The following is a 24,133-nucleotide window of genomic DNA, read 5'->3' as shown; positions in this document are numbered from 1 at the left end:
ATATCCCCACTACACCACTGTATATAACTGACTGTTTGCACTCTGGTCAGACCCTCTTAATTTCATAAAACTCTGCTTGTAATGAAATGTATGTAATGACAATAAAGTAATTTAATCTAATCAATAGACATTTCAATGCTTGGACGTAAATGAATGAGGATTTGGTTGATTTGTAAACATAACTGTAAATGGTAAATGTCCTTTGAAAGAAACTAGCATTTCAGCCTGAACATATCTAAACACAGCTAAATGGTTGATTAGAGGGGCAGCTACTAAGTAAGTAAATCCAAGATGTTGTCTCTATAATTACAATACAATTCAGCTTTATTTGTAAAGCACTTTTAAACCTCCAGACCAAAATGCTGTACAGAGAAATAATTAAACAAATAAAATACAATAACCAATACAACAGGGTAGAGCCACCATCGTAGCGAGCTTCCAGTTTGTCCAAGCTTTCTGAGACTTTGTTTATATGGTGTGTGTGCGTGTATTTTTTAGGACTGGGACCAGCACGTGAAGGGAAAACTACACCTACAGAACCGAACCTTGTACGCAAATGAAAGGTGCGTTTTTTGGTTGTAATTGCAAAATGTTGGTTTTACTCCTGATTGGCAACGTAAAATAATCTCAAAGCAAATGACTTCACTTTTTTTTTTTTCGTCAAGATAATAATACGTGAACATGTTTTTAATTGTTATCCATGGCCATGTTTTTTTCATTTCCCCCCTTGCTCGTGTTTAAATGTGTTTGTTATAGCAAGTGTTGAAAGGATTTTATCTTGCTTTTCCTTGATCTATATGTAGCAGTCTTAATCTTTCTATGAATATGAGCTCTGTCATAAGATATGAGTGCGCAAGGCAGGGGAGAGGCAGCTAAAATCAGCCTTCTCTGATTGTTGCAGCTCCGCAGTGGTATCAGCTGGAGCTGTTCACTACTCTGTCGGTAGGCCTTCTGATGGCGGTCTGAACGCTGGAGGGACGAACTCAATGGTATACTCCTCTGCAAGTCAAGGTAGGATAAAATATTTGTCATCACATGTTTCTCTTTTTGTTCTCAGTGTTAGTGATGTTTTCTGTTTGCAAAAACACGTGAGTGATAGGTGGTCAGGGAGTATTTCTAGAGTTATGTGAGGCGGCATGTTTTTATTACTTGACACAGTGTATTTTCGCACATTGATGTATGCTTTTAGAGTATCCAAAATATGGTGCACAGCAACACTAAGCCAAATCTTAATATGCTTTTGAGGGCAACTGCCTTTTGGTTTAAGACAAACTACCTATAGTTGGCTGCAAACAGCTTGAAGAGATGCCTAACTTTTTGAGAAGCCTTTAGTTGGAGTTTGTCTCTTCATTCAGATAACCTATAGTTACTGGTACAAATGTAACTTTATGTTTATTCTTGTTTCAGTTAAGAATGTAGTGTTTGGAAACAAGGAGAACAATCCCATTATACTATTTTACATATCCAGCAGCATGGGCCATATCATTAAAATGACAGTACATTCAACTAGTTTTAGGGTTAAATGCAAATGATGTCTATAGAATATGAATAATAATCTTAATATTTGTTTGTATGAGAAAGACATACCTCTAACCCATTTCATAAGGAACTGTACACTGTAAAGACCAACAATACCAAAGACATTGTCTTTATCGTCCATATAGTAAAGCAAATATTCTTGGATGTCAGTTGTTAGCTATTTGGCATGTTTTGAGTTCTGTTATTCCAACCTAGTGCTTTCTAGTTCCTTAATAGTACAAATTGAACAACTAGAAAGCAACCATGTCTAATAATGATTTCAAATTATACACTTTGTGGGTAATATTTATAAAATGGAGCTTTGAAGTCAACAAATGTAACTTTATCGAGCACTTGATGACTGATGCAGACAATTTTGAATTTAATGGTTTCCACAGATGTATCCACTGGAGCTAATGCATCATACTTGCCTGCTGCAGCCATGAAGACTTATCCCACGTCAGACACGGGATTTTCCTCGCATCAGCCAGAGTCAAAGGTCAGACAAACTATGTTATTTTTGCAGGATTATTAGAGTTTGCCCTAGACATATAAATCAAATGTTGTGACAGGAAATAATAAGGAACAGCTGTAATCCTTCAACACGAATCCAGCCACATCCAATTATATCATGTTTCATGGAAATGTTCAAAATGATTAAAGATTAATATTTCACTTAAAATTAATGACTACTTTTATAACACATCATGGAGGGAAGGGGGGTTGTGCCGAGTAATACTATATGTTAGTATCTCTTCATTGCTGAATACGATTACGCTCTTCCATGTTTTTTTAAATACTTTAAATGGTGTATAAGGTGTGTGATGAATGAAACCAGAAGGTTTTTGCTTAATGAATTGACACAGATCCTCTTGTTGACAACTGCTGGGGCGACAGAAGGCTTTGTCTGGGCTTGACAACTCTATAGCCTGGTAAAGTGTGTCATTAAAATGGTGGCTGGAAACTATGTATGGAAATGTACGATTATCTAGCCCATGATATATGACATAATATGAAATAAAAGCTTACTTTAGAGGAAGATATGGTATCGCCTCAACTTGACTTTGGCTTATAATAAATATCAGTATTTCTCAGAGTTTATATAGCAGCACTTGATGCGCTACACTCAGTTTTCCTGGCCAAAAGTGTTGGCTCTCGACTGAGGTTGAAAACCTGCAGCTGTTCATAGACAACCATCACAAAGGCAGGTCTCTTGGAAAGCACAGTGCAGATAATAAGCGAGGTGAAAATGAGCTCTGTCAGAGGGGATTCGTGTTATATTTAACAGAGATACACAGTGTAGTCAATGTACATTATGGTTTATATAGCAACCTCTTACAAAAGTCATTCCGTTTTTAATAAAGTCACAGTATAAACAATTTGGGCAATTTTAATGTTGCATTACAAATAATTCAAATTAATTAATATTTCATAACATTTTCACATGATTTCCGGTGTATATTTCAACCTGATGTATATGATGTCTTTGGACACATTTTGGGATTTTCTCAGAAATCTAAAAGGCATACAAATATTGTACATACATATCACATGCATTTGTACATATGACATAAGAAACTAAAATAAAAAGATAGTAGTTTATAGTAAAATATTATTATAGTAAAGACAATTATTAAAATACTCGGGCACTAAGGGATATCTGAGAATACGGAATTGCATTTTGTTAAACAACATCTCTTCCACTGTCAAACCCCCTCTTCAGTTCCCACAAACGTGCATGACTTTTTTTTTTCAGCCATTTGTTCTTCTCTTCATTGTCCGGGGAGCCAATTTAAAAGGAGCCTAACATCAGTAGTGTGAAAGTCATATGCCTCAAAGGTTGGTTAATAACAATGGGTTTTTATTGTATGAGTGGGGAAATATGTGAAGGCTGTGCTACATGAGCTAATGTTGGTTGCTATAAACACACACCTGTCGAAGCAGAACAGGTGGGGATTTACTGGCTTTAAACCCTGTGGTGAACTCAGAGCACAAATGCACACACACAACCACATGCAGTTTTAATTTGTGAAGTTTTGTTCAGAGGTTTAATACGTGTATGTTTGGATATTCAAAACTTAAGACTCCAAACTTTTAATTGAAAATAATCAATAGGTTATCTGTGATCTAACGATACTACCAGAGTCTACATCCTGTACAGAAAAACTCGCCCATACAAACATACCAGATGCACAACAGCCCACGACTGGAGTTTCCAGCATCCCACCTTGAAATAACACAGTAGCTTTACGTGATAAGGGAACTCAAGCTGAGATAAACAAGGGATTAGAGCTAACTGCTGTGAGGAGCACAGACCTTAAGACCCATGGGTCACACCCCCAGGCAGCGGTGTAACATTTCAGACTGGTGAGAGACTAGTAAAGCTATCTGAGGGATTGGCGTGCGAGCAGCTCACACAGGAACGTGGGGAGAAACTGTGAAACCAGACTGACTATCTCCCTGGATCCTCCAACATGGATCTTCCTTTGTACAAATAAACAAACATGTCTTTATTAGAGATTCCATCTAATGTCAGTCAACACGCTCTCAGTGTAAGGAGTAAAGCAGTGCAGTGCGATATGGTCGTTATCTTTACACCATTTAGCTCTAGTTCAGTATGTCATGGTGTTGAGAGCTTCACCTCTATTGACTGTAGTGTAAAGTAGATTTCTGCAGAAATATGAACAAGTAAAATACCATGGATTTTTACAATGACAACTCAAATGTAAAAATGTAAATGTGTTATGAAGCTAATTTGTTAAATGAACAAGCTATACTTCACTCAATGTTAAAGTAGAAACAGAAAACTTTTCAACTCAGTCCAAATGTATCACAATGGCACTGAAATGCTTAATGTTGATGAATTACGGGTCGGATCCTGTTAGTTTATAATGACTATTTTCTGTGGGTCGGGCGGTGCAGATTGGCTCTCATTACGCTGGTTTCTCCATTCTTACCTACCCTACCTTTAACTTCAGAATTTAAGCTCGATTAAAATATATTTATTGTAGAGCCGACTTGGCAAATTGGCCTCAGTATGACTGACTATGTTTACTCTTATTTATTTATATCTGTAGCAGTGTTCTTTAATGTTTTGGGGAATTTTAGTTTATAACCTGTTTTGTATGTGTGAATTAAGGCCTAAAGATGTGACATTGTTTTGATAAGGTGTTTCAACCAAAGTTGTCATTACTTTTATTTATTTAATGTTAAAAGTCTATACTGCAATTTAAACCATTTATAGTCCCCTGCAGAGTGTGTAGTGTCTCCTTGAGAGTAGGCAGTGACATGGCATAGCCCTCGGCCTCTGTTAACTGAAACCGCTACCGTTCTACGCATGAGCCTGTGTTCAAACTGTCTGAGCTTTCAGACACAGACGACATTTTACAGGTCAGACATAAGTGAGTGCTGTCAGAGAGCCTTTTATTCTCTCTAATATTCAAAAGACATAAACAGCCTATTTCTGGATGTGTTTATTGAGCCCAACCTGCACTGACCTTTGTGTGTTCTTGGTCGTGGCACAGAGCTGCTAATGGAATTATCACTCATCATCTGAAGCTGCTGATGTCAGCTCGCTGGCCAGAAGCTATTCATTTGTGGCTCAGTAATTCAATTATCTGGCTCATCCAGATCCTGTTTTGATTGGGTCGTATTGGGGTTGATTGGCAATATGGCTTTTCATGATTTATGTAAAAAAAAGAGAACTTTCCAAAAATCAAGACTTTCTCAAATGTGTAGTATTGTGTCATGAGCTTAAAGTATTTTTAACGTTTTAACGTTTTTATTTCAGTTACAGTTCTATTCGAGAACATATTCAATCTTTTGTCAACTATTTTTTCCATTTCCATTCAGCTGTATCCACAAAGCCGATACAAAGAAAGATAACATTAAAGGAAAGAATACAGATAATACTCCCATGTAAGTGTGTGAATGTGCAGGCCACCGCCGCCAGATACACCTCGATTGGGAAGTTGACACACTGAAATAGTTCAGAAGGTGTGGTGAAACCAACTTACCGGATCAGCACAGTAATTGCAGGACTCCATCTTTTAAAAAAATATTTATGTCTGGATTCTCAGAGAATCTGAACATTTGTTCCATCTGATAGATTGTCCACACCTTTTCAGTCCAACAATTGTATTGTCTGGTTTAAGCCACTTAGCAAAAGCAATATTTGCAAAAGATATTTCCTAGCTGTTACCTCGAAGCCCTATGTTATGACTCCTAGTAGTGCCACCTTAGTGTGACATGTTGGAGGAACACTTCATTAAGGGCCTCACATTCTTTATCCCAAAACATTCTTAGTTAAGGGGACGTCCAAAACCCATGGGTATGGTTGCCTACTTGTGAAAAAAGTAACCTTTTAAATAAAAGTCGGAGTACTCTGTTATCAGGTTTCTCTCAGATAAAATCACATGTTATTGATAGACTATATGTGATCAGCGCTTCATGTATGTTTTGAATACTGACACACTGATTATGTTCCAACATGCATAGTAAAGTGACTTCTCCTCCCCTTTATACATTCTACACTTTACAGCCATTGGACCCAGTGTGAAGTTTATGTTGGTGTTGGGTTTTCCCTGAACAAGTTCCCTATAAAAACAGAGACTCTGGTCGCTGGTCCGAGTTAGGACCCCAGTCTGACACACACATGGAACTGTCAGTCAGCTCTGTGAGCTGGAGAAGCAGGAAGCGGAGGAGGAGGAGGGGCACTGCAAAACATGCAGTTGCAGCTCAATGGTTGCAGAAATCAGACTCCTAGACATGACATGCTGAATTTACAACCTCTTATAGCTATGATGTTAGAGGAACACAAAGTGTCAAGCGGTATGTGCGCCGGTTAGTTAGATGATAAATAAACAGTAGGTGGTACTTGTCTTTTCATTTTTAAAGTTAGTAATTTTGTAGGTAAATGATCTAGCAAAACTAATAGGAGCGGTGAAACAACCACTATTAGCATGCTTACAATGCATGATGGACCTCAGTCTTCCTCTCCACAACATCCACAGTCCCTGCCATGTAGTTCTCTACATTATCTATTACCTTAATAAGATCTTCGCACACAAGGAAAGCAAGACTATAAAATCTTAACATTGTCTTCCTTATAGAATATAAAATATATAGTTTAAGAGTAAATAATAAGGCACAAATAGTGATATAACATATCTATATCCAAATGGGTCTGTATCAGTTTTACCATCTAATTTAGTCACTCTCCTTTAAGTTAAAAAGCTATGCAGGTCGCTATAGTTGGCAGCCATGAGGGATTTGTATCAAATGTGTGAAATGTCTGGGGCCTGTCAGCTGACAAGTCTCTAAATCCAAACAAGTATACTTCCATTATCGCCACTGCACTACTGCCAAGGAACTATTAATAGATGAAATGAGATGGGTTGCATCAAGGAGGGAAAATGACATGACATACTGTGTGATAGTGTTACATTGATGTTAGACAGATTTATTTCTTACAGTCTGATCATTCTGATGTAATACAAAGATTGTTGAGAGATCACATATACAATTTTATATGTATACTTTTTTGACTGTAAAGTGTTATCCATATTAAGAAGTGGATTTGGTCACTGTGACATCAACCATTGGGTTTTGGGCTCCTGTTTTGAAGCCTCTAGTTTGAGATGTTGGATGTAGTCATATTGTTTTGTTTTTCAGAGCAAGAAGTCACCATATTTGGTTGAGAGGGTGGAGCTAGGGCATGACAAGGCCCGGCAGGGGCTGTTAGTGGCTCATTAGTTCCAAACCTTTTTTTAATACTACACAGTTTTTGTGTCAGCTTTTAATGGCCAATGAGCAGTCGTGACAGGTTGGTTTTCAGTCTGTGACGCAAGATATGTAGACTATCAGCCGTCATAATATGAAGGAGCAGCTTGTTTGGACATATTGAAGCCAGGATAGAAAACAACCGTGTTTTTCTGGAGGGGTACTAGCGTCCTACTTGCGGGGTAGAACTGCCCGATGCGAGAGCAGTGACTGGCTGGTATGAATGAGAGAACTTAGGTAGATTAGAGACCTGTCTGGCTACTGTATGTTGGAGGATCTGCAGGGATCGAATGGCACTTGCATGTAGGCCAGCCAGGAGTGAGTTGCAGTAATCAAGGCGTGAGATGAAAAGAGCCTGGACCAGAACCTGCGCTGCCTTCTGGGTCAGTAGGCAAAGTATATTTCTGATGTTGTAGAGAGTGTATCCGCAGGAGTGGGTTGTAGCAATGATGTTTGCAGTAAAGGACAGTTGGTCATCCAGTGTCACACCCAGATTCCTTGCAGTGTGAGCCGGGGAAACAACAGAAACGCTGATGGTGATAGTCTTCTAGTCAGATTCAGCTCCAAATGGTTTGCAGACATGCACTAAGAGACGTGAGCCAGACACTGCGTTTTAACACTGGGAATTTCATGCTTTTGGAGCAAGCCATACGTGGCCAATAGATGAACTGCAGTTGAACAACAGTTATTTTCAGATGTTCAATACATTTTTTTTCAGAGATCAGTGTGATGTATGGTTATAAATGTCCCATTAATTGCAGCCATTTCCACCCATACAGGCAACAATAGGGCGGGTCGTTCACATCTGCAACCTCCCTGAAGGCAGCTGCACTGAGAATGATGTCATCCACCTGGGAATACCCTTTGGCAAAGTCACCAACTACATCCTCATGCGCTCCACCCATCAGGTACAAGAACATTATTATTCATCGTTAATTTCTTATTCATATAAACCAATGCATATTTATAGGTTTTACCTCTCAGGGCTTCAACAGAGTTCTTTCCTGTCGAGTAAGAAAAACATAGTTGAACAAATATTTAAATTTGAAATTATTTTTGTCAATAACCAAAGTATCAATGTGCGATTATCAACAGTTTTTCTGCAGCTGTTGTGTGATATCATATATTTTGCCATATCTTACTGGCAGTTTAACTACCAGAACATGACAGCTCACTCTCTTGCTGCCGCGTCATTAATATTACCCCTATCATATTTAAACAAAAATCGTGGTATTGGTTACAGGCACTTAAGTAACTGTTCTGGTGATTTATTATAGCGTGGAAATGTGTTAACTTGTGATGATGATTTTCAAACATTAGCTTGAATCCAGTCTCAAATCCTAGATATTAAACAGGTTTGTACAGGGTACAACTATATAATGGAATATTGTTTGAGCAATTTTCTGTTCTCCCTTCAGGCATTTCTTGAGATGGCATATGTTGAAGCCGCTCAGGCCATGGTTCAATACTATCAACTTACTCCAGCTACGATTAACAATCAAAAACTTCTCATACGAATGTCTAAGAGATACAAGGAGCTGCAACTCAAGGTAAGACTAAATGAACAAAGTAAACAGCTAACACAAGTTATAGGCTGCCAAATAAGAAATTGTAAAAATGTGAATTTCCTTTCTGTTTAGAAACCAGGTAAAGATGTTCAAACAATCATCCACGACATCACCTCTCAGCAGGAAAGGGATGAGATGCAAGAACACGAACAGTAAGGCCACTTCTCTTTCGACTCTTAATCTTGAATACTTTTTACTGAGAGTCACTAAAAGAGCAAATACAAAATCATTGAGTAGAAAATGTCACTGATTATAACTTAAAGGGGACCTATCATGCAAAATGCACTTTGTGATGTCTTTTATTCATAAATATGTGTCCCCGGTGCGTCGGGGAACTCACGCAGCGTCAGAATATAAAACCCTCTCTTTTCCTCCGTACCCAAATCTTTTAAAAACGGGTGTACAACGAGCGGATACAGATTCCATCCGAGCTGACGTCATCCCGGAATAATTGGTGGCGGACCCACAGAAAGTCAGAAAGTTGCCATCAGAAACAATGCCTGACGTGTTTTGGACGTAATCTCGACTTTTTTTACATTAGCAAGCCTCGCTAACACTCAGAGCTAACCTGTACTGTTTAAAAAGCAGGACATAAAAAAAGAACTCACCTTGTGATAAACCTGCAAGAGAAAAAGCATTTGAGCTCCATACTATTTCAGAAATAATCCTTGACGTGGTTTAAACAGGATGGCGTTTTATCACAACCGAATTTAACTTTATCTCCGGTAGAATCCTGATCAGGCATTAGCTCCGCCTCCTCTTCTTTCTTTTTTTCAAGCTCAGGACCCAAAATCTGCCTTTCTCTAACAGGGCTTCAAAAGAGGGGTTTGAGCAGTATGACAATGACAATGACAATGGGTGATCTGTTTGTTATTTTGAAAAAAAAACTTCACAGACATGTTTTGTATAGGTATGGCCCTACAATATATTTGTCAAATATAGCATGATGGGTCCACTTTAAGTTGAGTTAGTGTGATATATATATACTGTACATATGTATAGCAACACAAAATGCAGATTTATGGGATTTCTCCATGTAATCTTTCCATCATCTCCTTGCAGCTACATCCCAGAGAGAGCGCGCTCCCGCAGCCCAATCAGCCGATCCCTCAGCCCTCATTCCCACAGTCCAAGTTTTACATCATGCAGCTCAGCCCACAGCCCCCAGGGCGCATCCTGCAGGGGTCCGGAAAGAGGCAGTAATGGCCTGGGCCCCCGCCAGGGTTCCTGGGATCGGTCGTCACACTTGAGAAGGGGTGAGGACGACAGGGAAAGGGAAGACCCATGGAGAAATGAGGGAAGCGTGGATGATGATCGGTCTAGTGGACGAGCAGCCGACCGCCGGAAGGTTTACCAGAAACCCTTGGATCATATCAGCTCGAGATCTGCAGATGAGCGAGGAGGCGGCGGAGGTGAAGGGATCAGGGGCAACAGAGACTGGCAACCGCGAGGCAGCCCTCAAGGCATGTCTTTCAACTCGTACAGGAACATGGAGGATGACATCTACATGAAGGAACAAATGTACAAGTCAGACAAGCCGCCTAGACCTCCATACCAGAGGCACGACACAAAGCCCAAGAGGAGAGATGGAGGCGACTACCATAATAGATCGAGGCATTCTGTGTTTGAGATAACTGAGGAGCCACTTCGCAGAACACTAGAGGACAAGAGGCCGGGTTCACCAGACAGGGCCAGGGGCAAAAAGACAAGCAGGAGGCACACCACTACAGACAAACACGATAAAGAAAATGCTACTGAAAATACTGTGAGTAACTTTTTGAATCATATCTATATGTAAGAGTGTTGTGTGTAAAACTGCTTCACATTGGACATCCTTCTACCTTCTTAATCATTTATTTTCCCAGGAATGCCAGTCAAAAGAAAAATCGTTTTCGCCTCAGCAAAGCGACATGCCAAAAGAGACGATAGAATGTAGTAAAGAAAGAAATACTGTAAGTGATGATTTGATTTATTACACATTCAAACTCCTTCATGCCGCAATTTGAAGGTTAATTCTACTTCAGTTGGAATAGAAGTATTATCAACTCTTTTCTTGGTCCAATCTCTAAGGTGAAGGAGTGGGAAAGTGGAGATGATACTGATGGAGACTGTTGGTACCCTAAGAACATGGAGGAACTGGTCACTGTAGATGAAGTTGGAGGAGAAGATGATTCCATAGTTGAGCCCGACCTTCCCGAGCTGGAAGAGTTTGTATCCCGCCCCCAAGAGCCTACAGGTGAAGAAGCAGCAGAGGAGTGCATACCACCCCCTACCCCCTCCTCCTTGGAGGTGCAGGAAACATCTAGCAGGGATATTGGACATCCAGAAGAAACATCTGTGAACAAAAAGCAAGGGGATGTTATAAGTGCAAGCAGTCCTGAAGAGCAGATGTTCAGTGCAGCGCCTCCTGAGCTACCAGTCACTGACCTCAGTGACTTCCCCAGTGAGGAGTTCAAAGCTGCCCTGGAGGAGACATGTTTAGAGGACAAAGTGACCCGCAGTGGGCCTTCAGAGGAGCTGATGGAAAATCTTATTTACGTATCAGAAGATGGCAAAAACGTGGAAGTAGGAAAGGTCCCAGAAAAAATCAATAATGGGGTTCATCACAAGGACGGCATTCTAAAAAAAGGTACTTTTCAGATAAGGGAAGCCAAATGTTTACAGCAGAACAAAGTGAGATCCAGTGATCAGATTTGGGATGGTTTACGTTTTTAGAGTCTAAATAGGAGAGAGTTTGTCAAATAATGAATCAATCATTTAAGTATTTATGTTTCGGTTGTCTCTAGTTCACACACAAGGCTGCAGTTTTTATCACAACTATAGATTATACTCCAAACAGGAGTTATTGTTGCAACCAGTCTTTTTTATTTCCAAAGGAAATAGTTTCAAATATTTACACATCATAAAACGATACAATGTCAATAAGACGTATGATGAGATAAAAATATAGCACTGTGATGAAAAAAAGGAGTGTATGTAAAAGTGAATGACAAGTTTATCGAACGTAAGATATGAGGTATGAGAAATTAGATTGTTTTTAAAGAAAAAGAAAGAAAAATGGATTTGTGTGTCCTAAACTAAAATACTGTGATCTCTCTGATCACGCCCCCAAAAAGCACAATTTGTGATGTTTTGTGCGTCCTGCCATTCTCATAATTAATATGCCTTTTACAGATATTGAGGCTCCCTCGCCGTCTCGTGAGCAAGACAAAGCTGTCAGTGAACACAGCATCCCTTTGGGTAGGCACAAGTTTTATAACTCCTCTGATTTGAACTTGAATGTTTAAAAATACACTGCAAATGAGAACTGTATGCACTTTATTTGAAATCCTTGGTGACTTTATTTAATCTGTCAGAAATGTCAAGTTTAAGGTCTCGGATTACTCTGGCTGGATTACGCCCAGGTCTGTATTGACTTATTTTCACAGAGACAAGTAGCCTACGTTGAGTCTTTTGGTTTAAGTCCTAAAGATAAACTCTTATCATGTAGCCAACTAATAAGTGCACTGACAACCTGTTGCATTAGCACTCTAATTGATTGGAATTGCTTGGACACTTGCTGACCTATTTCCGTGAGCAGTTTGTGCAATGCACCCCTGAGAGATGAGTATTTATATTATCATTACGGCTAGAATGACACGGCCAGCGTTGGGCCTGCTGCATGGAGACTTACGTAAGCCGTGGAGCCGGGTATCAGCAGCAGACCGCAGTACAGACTCACGAGCGGCTGTCTCTGTTTGTGTGTGCAGAGCAAACTGTATCCATCGACAGCACGTCTGAGACAAATTTAACAAAGATGACTCATCCGGTTGTTGTTGTTGTTGCAATTTTGTTTTTGTTTACTTACTGTCACGGTCAGATGTGTTTTGTTCAAATAGACTTTGGTGCTCAGACAGAGTGAAAATAACATGCTATAAAATGATGTTGTAGAACTTATAGTTTTTATGTATTATCTGTGAACGTAAATATGAAGTATTAAGTAAGAGATTAATATCCTTTCCTTTTTACTATAATTGGTCTCTGTTCATTGTTCAAAGTTTCCGTGATCCTTAAAAAGTTTTACATTCAATTGTCAATGTGCATTTTCTCTCAAGTACAATTGTATTAGTTCATAGTTCTGTTAAACAAAAAATAATGAAGTTGGTCATCAAAAAAAAAGAATTCCAGAGGGTAAATGAAGTTTATTCATTGAATTTACTCAAACACATCCCTGAAGCGTGTTTTTATGCTATACAAGCACTCCTTAATATTTTACATTGAACTAGATTTAGACTTAGATTGCGGTTATATTTCACTATTGTACTATTTAACGTGTTCTAGTACTTAAATAATTCCGGGATTCATTTTCTTTCAAGGTCTTCTAATTTTCCAATATACTTCTGATAGTATACAAAATACAAATGGGTATGACATTTAAATCGCTACGATCTTAAAAATCTTTAAAAGTTCTTAAATTGTACTTTTCCTGCAGAATCCCTGTATGATGCGGTTGCAAAGTACTATTTAACTATATCATTTAAATGTCAAAACGCTGATAAATTCAGACGAAGCTTATAGTTGTGTTTGTTGTCTAACAGGAGTGGAGTTCATTGTGCCGAGGATGGGTTTCTACTGTGAGCTCTGTGAACTGTTCTATAACAGTGAGGAGACGGCCAAGAGTACACACTGCCGCAGCACCGTGCACTACAGGAACCTCCAGGTACACACTGCACTTTGGTGATGAATTAAATGTCCATGAATTATACGAGCAAGCATATTGTGTTTATGTAGATATGTTGTATATTTTCTGTGCATATACTGTCGCACCTTTTATACCAGCTGGAGTTAGTGTCTGCTAAAATGAAAGTATGCCCACACTGTACACTGCTGGTGTGGTCCAAAGTCAGTGTGGTCTAGTAGCAAAATTCACAAGATTACAAAAGACTACACCACCTGTTGTTGAGTTGGTGAGTTATTACGTCACACGCATGCAGCATATGCACATGTTACATTATTTGTTTTCCTTTTCGTTCCAATGATCGTCACATTTTGGGGATAGATCTTACTTAAATCAAGTATAGTGTTTTAAAAACCGCAGTGCAAAAAACAATGAATATACAAAGAAACTAATAATGTTAGTTTTGATAATTGATTAACTCTTTAAATCAAGAAAAAAAATATACGAGCCTAACACTTAATTGAAAAGAAAATGAACGGATTAATCCAAAAGAAAGGCCTTGAAGGCATTAGGATGAGCACAGAAAATAGAACATACACACGAAAGAACATACACATTGCACGTAAACTTGAAACTGTATTAAGTTTCTGATTACTCAGCACTGAGCCTTCTTGCGTTTCTCATCCCAGCGGCACAGCTGAGGCAAGCCGGAGAGCAGGGATTCAAACCTTTGATGGATTACATTCCAAGAGGAAAACATTTTTTTTTAACACATGTGCTGTCCGTCAAGATTCTCCGTTTGTGTTCTGCTATTAAAATGGTTTAACATTATTTTTGGTCCTTCTTTACCATAGGATTCTTGTTTTACTTTACTCATCTAAAGACATCTTTAACATATCAATTAACAGATATTTGTAACTTTTTGTATACATTATTATTAATTCAATTTAAACTCCAACACATCATTAAGCACAGCTTTTCACCCAAATATTTAAATGCAGTAAAATAAAAAAAAACAGATGAGAAAAAAGCCGCCTCCGATAAATCTAGGCTCCCATCCTCAGATATTTGAGTCGAGCTTATCGGATGCAGTTTTACTGACTGGTGATTGCTGGTTTTATATTCATATACTTCATTTTAAAGACTAAAATGCGGAAAATCCTTTCAAAAGTATTCTTGACTGCAATTCACTTCAGATGAATAAACTGAAAACCATTTTTATTAAATGTTTAATTTTACTTTAAAAATGTTTAGTAAAATACAACATGCTGGTTTCCAAAAAGCTTGTCTGGTTGTCAGACTATAAATCTGATATTTAGCAAGACGCTGCTTTTTATATTTCCTCCCTGTGGAGCCTCTATATGGATGTTTTGGTCTGGGTTGTAATTTGGGGAAAACATTACCACATTTTTTATATATATTTATTTTGGATTGTAATTTCTCCTCTGGTTCACAGAAGTACCTGTCCCAGCTGGCAGAGGACGGTCTGTCGGGCTTACTTTCTGAACCCTCCGCTACACAGTGACGTCTCACAGTCGAAGGATTTGTGTGTGTGTTGCAGAGCAAGTGGACAATTGCAGAGGAAGTGGACAATTGCAGAGGAAGTGGACAATTGCAGAGGAAGTGGACAATTGCACTGGTTTTGATATTTTGGGAGAAGGAATGTCTAAATATGTTTGATGGCACTGACAATCCCAGCCCCACATGTGCTCTCAAATTTGTACATACCTGATGTGTAATGTAAAGTGAGGCTACAATATTTAATTTGATTTGATTTGGTTTATTCATTTCCTTAAAGCTTACTTTATTGGATTGTGTGTGATAAAATGTTTTTATTTGTAATAATGGAAATGTTCAGTCCATTTTCTGAGTTTAAATGTTAGCTACGATTAAACATTTACATCTGTTAAATGACTTAAAATATGTGGCAAGTCATATTTTATTCAGTTAAAAAACTAAGACTGATTCTCAGGTTTGTTGTATCTGTTTAATAGATTGTAATGTATAGCTTAGAAAACAACATTACATTTGTATTTATATAAGAGTCTTGGTGCCAGTTTGCGCACAAATAGCGCAATGGTAAATAAGGTAATAAAATGTAAACCATTTGGATTGATAATGTTGCGAAATATTATATCATAATATATTTATTTTTGTGACGTTTTATTTTGAGTTGAAAATCATGAGACAATCCCAGTCATATTTGCCCAAATATGTAAATGCCTTTATATCGGAGACCTTAAACTGGACCATGTGTTTAATTAGAGTCAATCATGCAATGTTTACCGTGACTTGTTCAGAAAGGGTTATCATGCCATACTCTGTTTTTGTATACTGTGAATACTGATCCTGTGACATCAATGATAGTGTTGTTTTGTTTGACAAACTTTTCATATGATTTTTGATGCGAAAAACGTGAATAAATTGTGTGGAATATAACATATTTTTGTATTTATTTAGGCATAGTAGTATACTGTCATCATAAAACAGGGAATCAGCTACGGTTAAGACTTGAGTGAAGGAGTTGTAAAAGAGTGCCTCCAAGTGGTGAGGCAGAACAACCATCGGTGTGCTTTAACTAAATGTGTGAGTCTTAAGATCTTTAAACTTAGTTTGATATTCTTGATTTTCTGGAAAGGTAACATCAACCCTGATAGTTTTTTTTTTTTTAATTGTCGTTGTCACTCATTTAGTCTTTTTACTTAAAGTCATTTGAAATAGTAAACCAAACTACATTTCTCTAGCTTTGCTGTGGTTCAACCTCTTCCAGTGTTACTTAATTGGTAACTTCCTAAAAACTCATAATTCTCAATTTCTCATCAATATCATCCTCGCCATCATTATAAAACACTGAACTTTGCAGTCCCAAAAATAGTAAGAGCTGTTCTGCAGCACCAGATCTAGAGGGCAGCACTTTTTAAACAACACGGAAAATGCTTGAAGAAAATCCCGTGTTGCATTTCCATTGGTTGTATGTTTAAAAGCCCACACACCTCCAGCCAATCCGAAGAGGAAAACACAGCCCTCCGTGCCTGCGTTGCTGGGTAGATAAAACAAAAACAAAAGGAAAGCTCTGTGTCAGAGTTTGAGGCTTGGACGCAACAGACGGTCAGTGATTTGTATTTGTTCTGAGATATTCGATCGACAAATCAAAGGAGATTGAAATGCATATTTTATATGTCATGGTCATGAAGGATACAGGTATTTGTTATCGCTGTCGCAAGCTAAAGGACAGTTGACGTTAGTTAGATATTGTCTTTTACTGCCGATACAACAACAGCGTCGAATCAGCGATATAAACGAACATTAAATAAAGTCTTAACTGCTGATTAGCATATAATGTTTGAGTGGTAATAGTTGTATTTGAGTAGTCAGATACTCGGGAGTCTTTTGACGCAGCTCTTTATCATGACAGGCAACATTGAAGCTAGCGCAACGCTAGCCATTGTTTGTCAACAGTGACTTTGAATGAACGGGGGAGGGGAGGCTGCTGCCTTGCAACATGTCTGGGCATGTTATAACTATTTTCTGCATATAACAATGATGTGTATTGTTATACGTTGCAGGTATCATTTGCACGTTATTCTTCTGCAAAATCTCTTTTCTATTGTAAAATATGACTGACTGCGAGGCCTGGCTCAACGCAAACCCCATTGGTGAGTGTGACGACGATTAAAATGCCTCATCCGCTGTGTCTGAGATGGGGCAATGGGGCTTTTTCGTGCGGAAGTGGGTTTTAGTGCGTATTTTTCTTGCACTGCCTGCAGGTTTTGGCATAGATTGCATGTTGTCGCTCATCCTACATATTGTGAGTGTCAGCAGATAAAAGTTGACTACAATACATAAGTTTGAATATTAAGCGTCTTTTCCTGAGTATATTGTGTATGCACATGACCCCTAGGAATGTAAAACAAGAAAGAATCAAATGTATTTCAGCTTGAGATCCACTTTCTCATATGTTATTAACATTAACTTTACCCCATATTTTCCTTGAAATCCAACAGAGGCAGATGACCTGAGTGACTCTTTTTTATCTGGAGAAGAAGACAATGCGGGGTTGGTTGTCAACAAAAACATAAAAAATGAGATAAATGGCAACTGGTTGACCTCGTCGAGCAACAGCATCCACGAAGCACGTCTCAAGGCGAAGGCCAAGCGGAGATTGAGGAAGAACTCCTCCAGGGACTCAGGCCGGGGGGACTCTCTCAGCGATAATGGGGAAGTTGTCCGGGGAACCTCTGTGGCCCCCACCAGCCCCAAGAGCAAGCTGCTGGACAGGAAGTCCCGACTGGGCAAGGGCAGAGGCCTGCCAAAGAAAGGTATGTAGGAAATGGTGATGTGGTGCTGCTAAATAGATCAAATGTCTCAGTTTCTCTTTTTTTCAAAGAATAACCTTTTGCTGGTCATTTACACAGGATACTAAAAGTGAATAAAAGTGCCTTTGGTGTTGCAGTTCTACATGGGGGGGCGGCATCATCATCATCACTGTGTGAACTACTTGTTATCATCTGTTGGCATTCATCTATGAGCCATAAACTAATTAGCATGTACACAAATGGCTTGGTGGTTTTAAAAAGGTCACGCCGATTTAAAAGTACGTTTTTTTTTTACCGGCTGCTCTGCAATACTTAGTATAGAAGTAACATGGTAACCTTTGTTTTAGTGTAACAGAAGATTCCTGTTATTATTATTGGTATGTCATTGGATGTGTATAAAACCTTTTAGACTGCCATGATTGTGTACAGAGACAGCTGGCTTTTATTTGAACAGTTTATTATAAAGTGACATTTATAAGGTTGATGGCCCACTGTATGAGATTGCTAAGTGTCTTTGTGCACTGTCTAGTAATGGGGGACCCTACTGAAGTATTTACCTGATGTTGCATAATGACTTACTTTGTTTATCCAATATATTCATCAAACTAAAGATGGCTGCTCTAAACTACCTTACATTTGACCATATTCTAGAAGTAACATCACAATGTATAAGCAGAACAGAATTTAGTAAGTGCCAAAATCTTTTGATAGTCCAGCTGTCTCACACTGTGCGTCCTCACTCCGTGTTGAAAGCATGCAATGCCCACTTCTTTGTCTGCAGGACAGTTTAGTCTATTCGCTTTCTTCCTGATGGGCAGTGGAACTATAGCAAGTGTAGTTTCTCTTGGCATGATGTCTGTTGGTTCTTCTGGTTTCATAACAGAACTGGTACGCCAGTGGAATCCTGTTATTGCACCCCATGTGCAGAATTTGTTGGCGAAAGCAAACTGGCATCTGCCATGTCTTAGTGCACAAGTAGAGCCGATTTTCAAAACCAGTGTGGGCTGTGCTAAATATAGTGGCATTTCATATGCCACATTTTGAACGAATAGCGGTTTTAAAGCACACAAGCTTCTGGTACATCTTGAACTGTCTTCGATCTGTTTGTGCTGACCTAAGATTTTGCATGTTTCTTTGTGTAACACATAAAAAGGCATCACCTGCCCAGATGGAGGGATTATTTCAACACATGGTTGGTCCTTGGGTTAACATTTTTTAGATATAGGTTTTAGTGCATGTACGCATACAGATGTTTCATGTCTAACATTATCACCGATCTTTGTCCACAGGAGGGGCCGGAGGAAAAGGTGTTTGGGGCCGATCTGGGGAAGTTTATGGACGGGAGGTGGTTGATCAGAGAGACCCCAACTACGACGAAGCTCAGGTACTGATGCAGGCGTTGATATTGTACATTTTCCTAATCAATGTCACGTTTGGAATAGTCTGATAACTTGTTAAATCCAATGTAATCCAATTCACAGTCCTGCAAAACAAAAAGAAAGAAATTGTGCGTTTTTATTTTATTGAGAATTTGTTGTTATGGGGTAATTTTTGAAGCCGCAGTTTGTGATGTATCTGTGCTAACATGCATGATAGTGTACGCTTTCCAAATCTTTCTGTTTTTGTGGATAAAATAATCATTTAAATACTCAAAACTGAAGTAAATGTTAATGCATGATAACAATTGTCAGCATACTTGGCAGGTCATCCTTATTTCATATTTGAAACATTTAACTGGCAATGTATCTGTATTTGGTCAGGAAAACTGTGTGTATGAGACTGTGGTTCCCCCGCTGGAGGAGAAGGACTTCCAGAAGACGGTCACCCCTATAGTGCAAGAGTACTTTGAACATGGAGACACGAATGAAGTAGCGGTAAGTGTGCAGAGAAACCACCTGTAGGTAAAATGTGCTCAAAGAGTGTACATAAACAGTCCTCTAAGAATAACAAGAATTGACATTAACACAACCTTGAAGCCCCTGCCTTGCTGACGTCCCTCTCCCCCTCCAGGAGATGCTTGCCGGACTGAACCTGGGTCCCATGCGGAGCGAGGTTCCTTCGCTGGCCGTGTCGCTGGCCCTGGAGGCCAAGGCCAGCCAGCGGGAGCTCACCTCCAAGCTGCTGGCCGACCTGTGTGGGCCGGTGCTGTCTCACAGCGACATGGAGAACTCCTTCGACAAACTGCTCCAACAGCTGCCTGATCTGGTGCTGGACACACCCGGAGCCCCGCAGGTGAGCCTTCTGAGGGGTTAAGAGATACGCGTTTGTACATACAGTATGTAGCTCAATGAGCCATTTATCAGAATCAGAATACCTTTATTAGTCCCGCAGAGGGGACATTTGCATCGTTACAGCAGGAAAGAGCCACAGACAGCTTAATGTTACCTATGTTAAGAAAAAAGTACTAAGTTATGATATAATAAAACATATAATATAAAAAATAAAAGTAAAATAAAAATACTTTCCAAAACACAAATCCTGTAACAGTTCTTAGGATTTAGCAGCCAGGTATATATTACACAGTTATTAATGGCATATGTATATAATGTATATATTGCACATATAGCACATATTGCACATAGTATGATGGTATTTAACTGCAGCAAGTTACCCAATTTACAAGATACAAAATGCAAAAAAACACACCTTGTAACGGTTCTAGGGATTTAGCAGCCAGTTATAAATTACACAGTTATTAACGGCATATATATTGCACATATAACGCATATTGCACATAGTTGATTGGTATTTAGCAGCAAGGGGTGATATAGACCACCATATATATCAAATGCTTGTTGCACTACCTTTTTCAAATGGTGTGTGTGTGTGTGTGTGTGTGTGTGTGTGTGTGTGTGTGTGTGTGTGTGTGTGTGTGTGTGTGTGTGTGTGTGTGTGTGTGTGTGTGTGTGTGTGTGTGTGTGTGTGTGTGTGTGTGTGTGTGTGTGTGTGTGTGTGTGTGTGTGTGTGTGTGTGTGTGTGTGTGTGTGTGTGTGTGTGTGTGTGTGTGTGTGTGTGTGTGTGTGTGTGTGTGTGTGTGTGTGTGTGTGTGTGTGTGTGTGTGTGTGTGTGTTGCATAGACATGAGATCTCTGTCCATTGTCTGTCTGCGCTCGCAAAATGCAAGCTCAGCATAGGACGGCAAAGGGTTATTGGTCGCCCAACCCCTCCTGTCACCGTCTCATTGGGGCTCACTCGTCATTTCTGTCCCTCCTCTGTGGGTTTAAGGGGGCATTATGTCTCTGCCCTGCCCCCAACCTCCTTCCCTTCACCCCTTTCACTCTCTTTCTCGGTTTCACACTCACACACACACACACACTTCACACTCCTCTCTTTCTCCTCATGTGCCTGCCAGTCTAGCCACAGCCACGGGTCAAAGGAGACTGAGCTGCCTCTTGTTTGAAAGGGAACAATGATCAGTGATGAGCGTAGGCTTAGTGGTGGCCAGAAGAGCAAAGACAGCTCTTTCGTTTCCCCGAATCATGCGCTCGCACTACTGTAAACAAACATGTACGCGTGACTGCCAGTCATCGAGCATGGCATGTTTTTGTTGGACCCCTAGTTCTTCAAAATGAAAGTATTTAGGGATTTTGGTCAAACAATGAGTAACAACATTTTTTCACTTTTATTAAAGAAGTCATTGTGAATAAAATGTCCTGCTTTCCCATGCAACAAAGCTGTTTTATATTTACTGTGGTAGAACGACATATGTACTTAAGTAAGTAAATAAAACTAAAATAATCAATGATTTTTAAATATGACTTGCAGACTAAAATAGTGAGCCATTCAAACAGAAGTGTCTTTCTGAACAAAATGTTCGCTCCTCACTTTGTTCTTGAACACTTCCTGTACAAGGGTCAGTCATATGTGAACACGAAGTGCATTACTTTAATCTACAGTCTTTATCTGTCACCTTTTGCCTTACTCACATTAAAGGGGAAATGCTTTAACAGAATAACAGTTCTCTATAAATAGCCTTTTTTAACATGTTGCCTTGAAATTTGTTTTGTTTTGTTAACACACTTCCCTTTTGTGTTAATTCTCCAGTTGGTGGGCCAATTCATTGCACGTGCTGTGAGCGACAACATATTATCCAAGAGTTACATCGAGGGCTTCAAAGGCAGAGTTGACTGTCAATACACAAGGTATGTGATTGTAACTGCCATGAGTAACTTTTCTCTTTTTATCATGGAAATCCTGCAACATTATGTCAGGGTTTCAAACAGTTCTAGATCACATAAAGGAATCAAGTCGTACCCAACGTGTTTTTCAGTAAAACAACAATGTGATCTGGTAAAGCTTCTCTGTTTGCGTTTTTGTATACAAGTGGAGAACAGTGTGATCATGAGCAGATTGGAGAAGTGGGACAGTAAAGAATGAAAGGCAGTGTGACAACTCGGCCCAAACAACTTTTTTTGTCTTGCAGAGCATCACTCGACCGGGCAGCAGTGCTGCTGAAGATGAGTAGGGGGGGCCTACGCATAGACAACCAGTGGGGGGCCGGCGGGGGCCAGAGGCCTGTCATACAGCTTATCAAAGAGGTACATTACAAAAGCAACCACACAGATGATGGACATTTTCTGTATGGGAAAGTAAACATTTTCTGTTATAAAGCTTTAAATGGTTTGGTAACTTCACCACAGTGACGAGGGCAACATATACAGTATAAGAAAGACGTATTGATGGCCAGGTGAAAAGTAGCACACAGTTGAAAATGCTCACTCTTCATTTATTCCAAAGAACTCTTAATTTAACAATTTTTCGCAAATATTTCCGCCCTAACATGTCAATGTGAATCCCTGTTACTAAAAAAGAACATGGTCTTTTTTTCAAATGCTCAAGAAGACACAATAATACATTTTAAACACTCTTGATGTAGATGTCAGTATTACTTTCTGTTGAGATGGGTATTTCTAAGAAAAGTAGGTGTGATATCCGCTTCATGAACATCTATTTTTCCAACAGAGCCTTATCACAAAATAAAGTCCAAGAATTCCTTACAATAACGACTGATTGCTTTTTTGTTTAAAACATAATTTGAGTTATAAATAATGTCCTCTCCTCTGTCCTGTCAGGTGAACCTGCTGCTGAAGGAGTACATCCTGTCTGGGGACAGTAAGGAGGCTGAGAGGTGCCTGAGGGATCTGGAGGTCCCACATTTCCACCATGAGTTTGTCTATGAGGTAAACACTTTGCTTTAGTTCTAGACAGAACAGCCCACATTCAGTCTGTCCTTAAAGCATCACCTATCACGAGCATATAGGATATTAGCCAATGTTTTTAGTACTAATGCATGGCTGTGGATACTTTTATTTTTCTCAGGCGATAGTGTTGGTGTTGGAGTCCAAAGGAGAGAAAACATTGAGAATGGTTCTGCAGCTTCTCAAGTCTCTCTCTGCTTCCTCCGTCATCACTGTGGACCAAATGAGAAGGGTAAGGCGCCACCTGGTGTCTGGGTGATGCACTGCACCATGTAGCAGCTCATTGTTTGCTATCCTTGGAAGATGCTGTTTTAAATAGTGTATTTTTTTCTTAGGGCTTTGAAAGAGTTTATATGGACATTGCTGAAATCAACATTGATGTCCCTCGCGCATACTACATCCTGGAGCAATTTGTTGATAAGAGCTTCGTTATGGGAATCATTGATGTAAAGTTAAGAGATCTTTGTCCCTGTCGGTAAGTGCAGCCTATTGTTTTTTCTCAGACACACACTTAAAACTTTTCTCCTGTTTAAAATAGAGAAATTATAACTGAATGTTGATTATTTTTGTCTTTTGTCAGAGGCCGGAAGAGATTTGTCAGCGAGGGAGATGGTGGTGTTGTGAAACACGAAAGTTACTGAGGAGCCATTTCCATGTGCCGTATGTCCTGAAAAGCGGAGGATAGAGCTACCTTTTTTACGTGCATATTTTCCCAAATAGTTGGGTGTGAATTGTTCCCTTCTAACAGTCAAAATAATGTACATTTCTGAAATTGAGGTGGGGTGTTTAAAAAAACGACTGCACTTTTGATTGACCCTGAAGTAGAGCACTGTCTTCAAGGTGTTTCAATACAAACATTTACATAAGCTAACCCTTAAAGTGCCACACCTTGCAGTGTCAGTCATTCCATGTTGTTTTGTACAGTATTTTCTTATAAGTTCACTGCCACTCCTTTTGTGTTTTGTAGAAAGCAGTGTTTGTACAAAGATGACTGGTTTGTGTCAAAAGCTTTATAAAAGGGTATTCAAAAAATAAAGAAAGGGGAGCACGTTGGTAAAATGCAATACTGTCTCCCTATTTAGCTGCTGTTTCTATG

At 39.3% G+C, this 24,133-nt stretch overlaps 2 protein-coding genes across 7 annotated transcripts in view; both read left to right on the top strand.

Moving 5' to 3' along the window:
• rbm20 (RNA binding motif protein 20) overlaps nucleotides 1-15,965 on the top strand; it is a 50,973-nt gene extending 35,008 nt beyond the window's left edge. For all 5 annotated transcript variants that reach the window (XM_079669335.1, XM_079669332.1, XM_079669333.1 and 2 more), the window contains 12 exons: nucleotides 499-563; nucleotides 902-1,011; nucleotides 1,917-2,017; nucleotides 8,079-8,207; nucleotides 8,718-8,849; nucleotides 8,940-9,019; nucleotides 9,930-10,632; nucleotides 10,733-10,819; nucleotides 10,938-11,496; nucleotides 12,042-12,107; nucleotides 13,445-13,566; nucleotides 14,981-15,965. In XM_079669335.1, the coding sequence (XP_079525461.1) occupies nucleotides 499-563; nucleotides 902-1,011; nucleotides 1,917-2,017; nucleotides 8,079-8,207; nucleotides 8,718-8,849; nucleotides 8,940-9,019; nucleotides 9,930-10,632; nucleotides 10,733-10,819; nucleotides 10,938-11,496; nucleotides 12,042-12,107; nucleotides 13,445-13,566; nucleotides 14,981-15,049 (2,223 nt within the window). In that variant the 3' untranslated portion in view covers nucleotides 15,050-15,965. The remainder of the gene's footprint in view (nucleotides 1-498; nucleotides 564-901; nucleotides 1,012-1,916; nucleotides 2,018-8,078; nucleotides 8,208-8,717; nucleotides 8,850-8,939; nucleotides 9,020-9,929; nucleotides 10,633-10,732; nucleotides 10,820-10,937; nucleotides 11,497-12,041; nucleotides 12,108-13,444; nucleotides 13,567-14,980) is intronic.
• A 521-nt stretch (nucleotides 15,966-16,486) lies between these two features.
• On the top strand, nucleotides 16,487-24,129 carry pdcd4b (programmed cell death 4b). 2 transcript variants are annotated; one of them, XM_079664724.1, is made up of 12 exons: nucleotides 16,487-16,632; nucleotides 17,091-17,180; nucleotides 17,529-17,843; nucleotides 19,130-19,224; nucleotides 19,601-19,714; nucleotides 19,851-20,072; nucleotides 21,884-21,981; nucleotides 22,263-22,377; nucleotides 22,912-23,019; nucleotides 23,159-23,269; nucleotides 23,373-23,512; nucleotides 23,618-24,129. In XM_079664724.1, the coding sequence occupies exons 2-12, from the start codon at nucleotides 17,141-17,143 to the stop codon at nucleotides 23,676-23,678; spliced, it is 1,419 nt and encodes a 472-aa protein (XP_079520850.1). In that variant the 5' UTR covers nucleotides 16,487-16,632; nucleotides 17,091-17,140; the 3' UTR covers nucleotides 23,679-24,129. The 2 variants fall into 2 exon arrangements, with proteins under 2 accessions (XP_079520850.1, XP_079520851.1); XM_079664725.1 differs by having other exon boundaries at nucleotides 16,582-17,180.
• The last annotated feature ends 4 nt before the right edge of the window (nucleotides 24,130-24,133 follow it).

This window comes from Notothenia rossii (genome assembly GCF_949606895.1).
Source record: "Notothenia rossii genome assembly, chromosome: 1".
Lineage (NCBI taxonomy): Eukaryota > Metazoa > Chordata > Actinopteri > Perciformes > Nototheniidae > Notothenia > Notothenia rossii.
The sequence above is the reverse complement of the archived record's forward strand: the minus strand, read 5'-3'. Positions and strand labels throughout refer to the sequence as shown.

Bases quoted from the DNA above. Each gene is read 5' to 3' on its own strand.
- pdcd4b (XM_079664724.1), top strand. From the start codon at position 17,141: ATGACTGACTGCGAGGCCTGGCTCAACGCAAACCCCATTG. The intron at 19,225-19,600 runs GTACTGATGCAG...GTATTTGGTCAG, and splicing joins CCAACTACGACGAAGCTCAG to GAAAACTGTGTGTATGAGAC. The intron at 21,982-22,262 runs GTATGTGATTGT...TTTGTCTTGCAG, and splicing joins GTTGACTGTCAATACACAAG to AGCATCACTCGACCGGGCAG.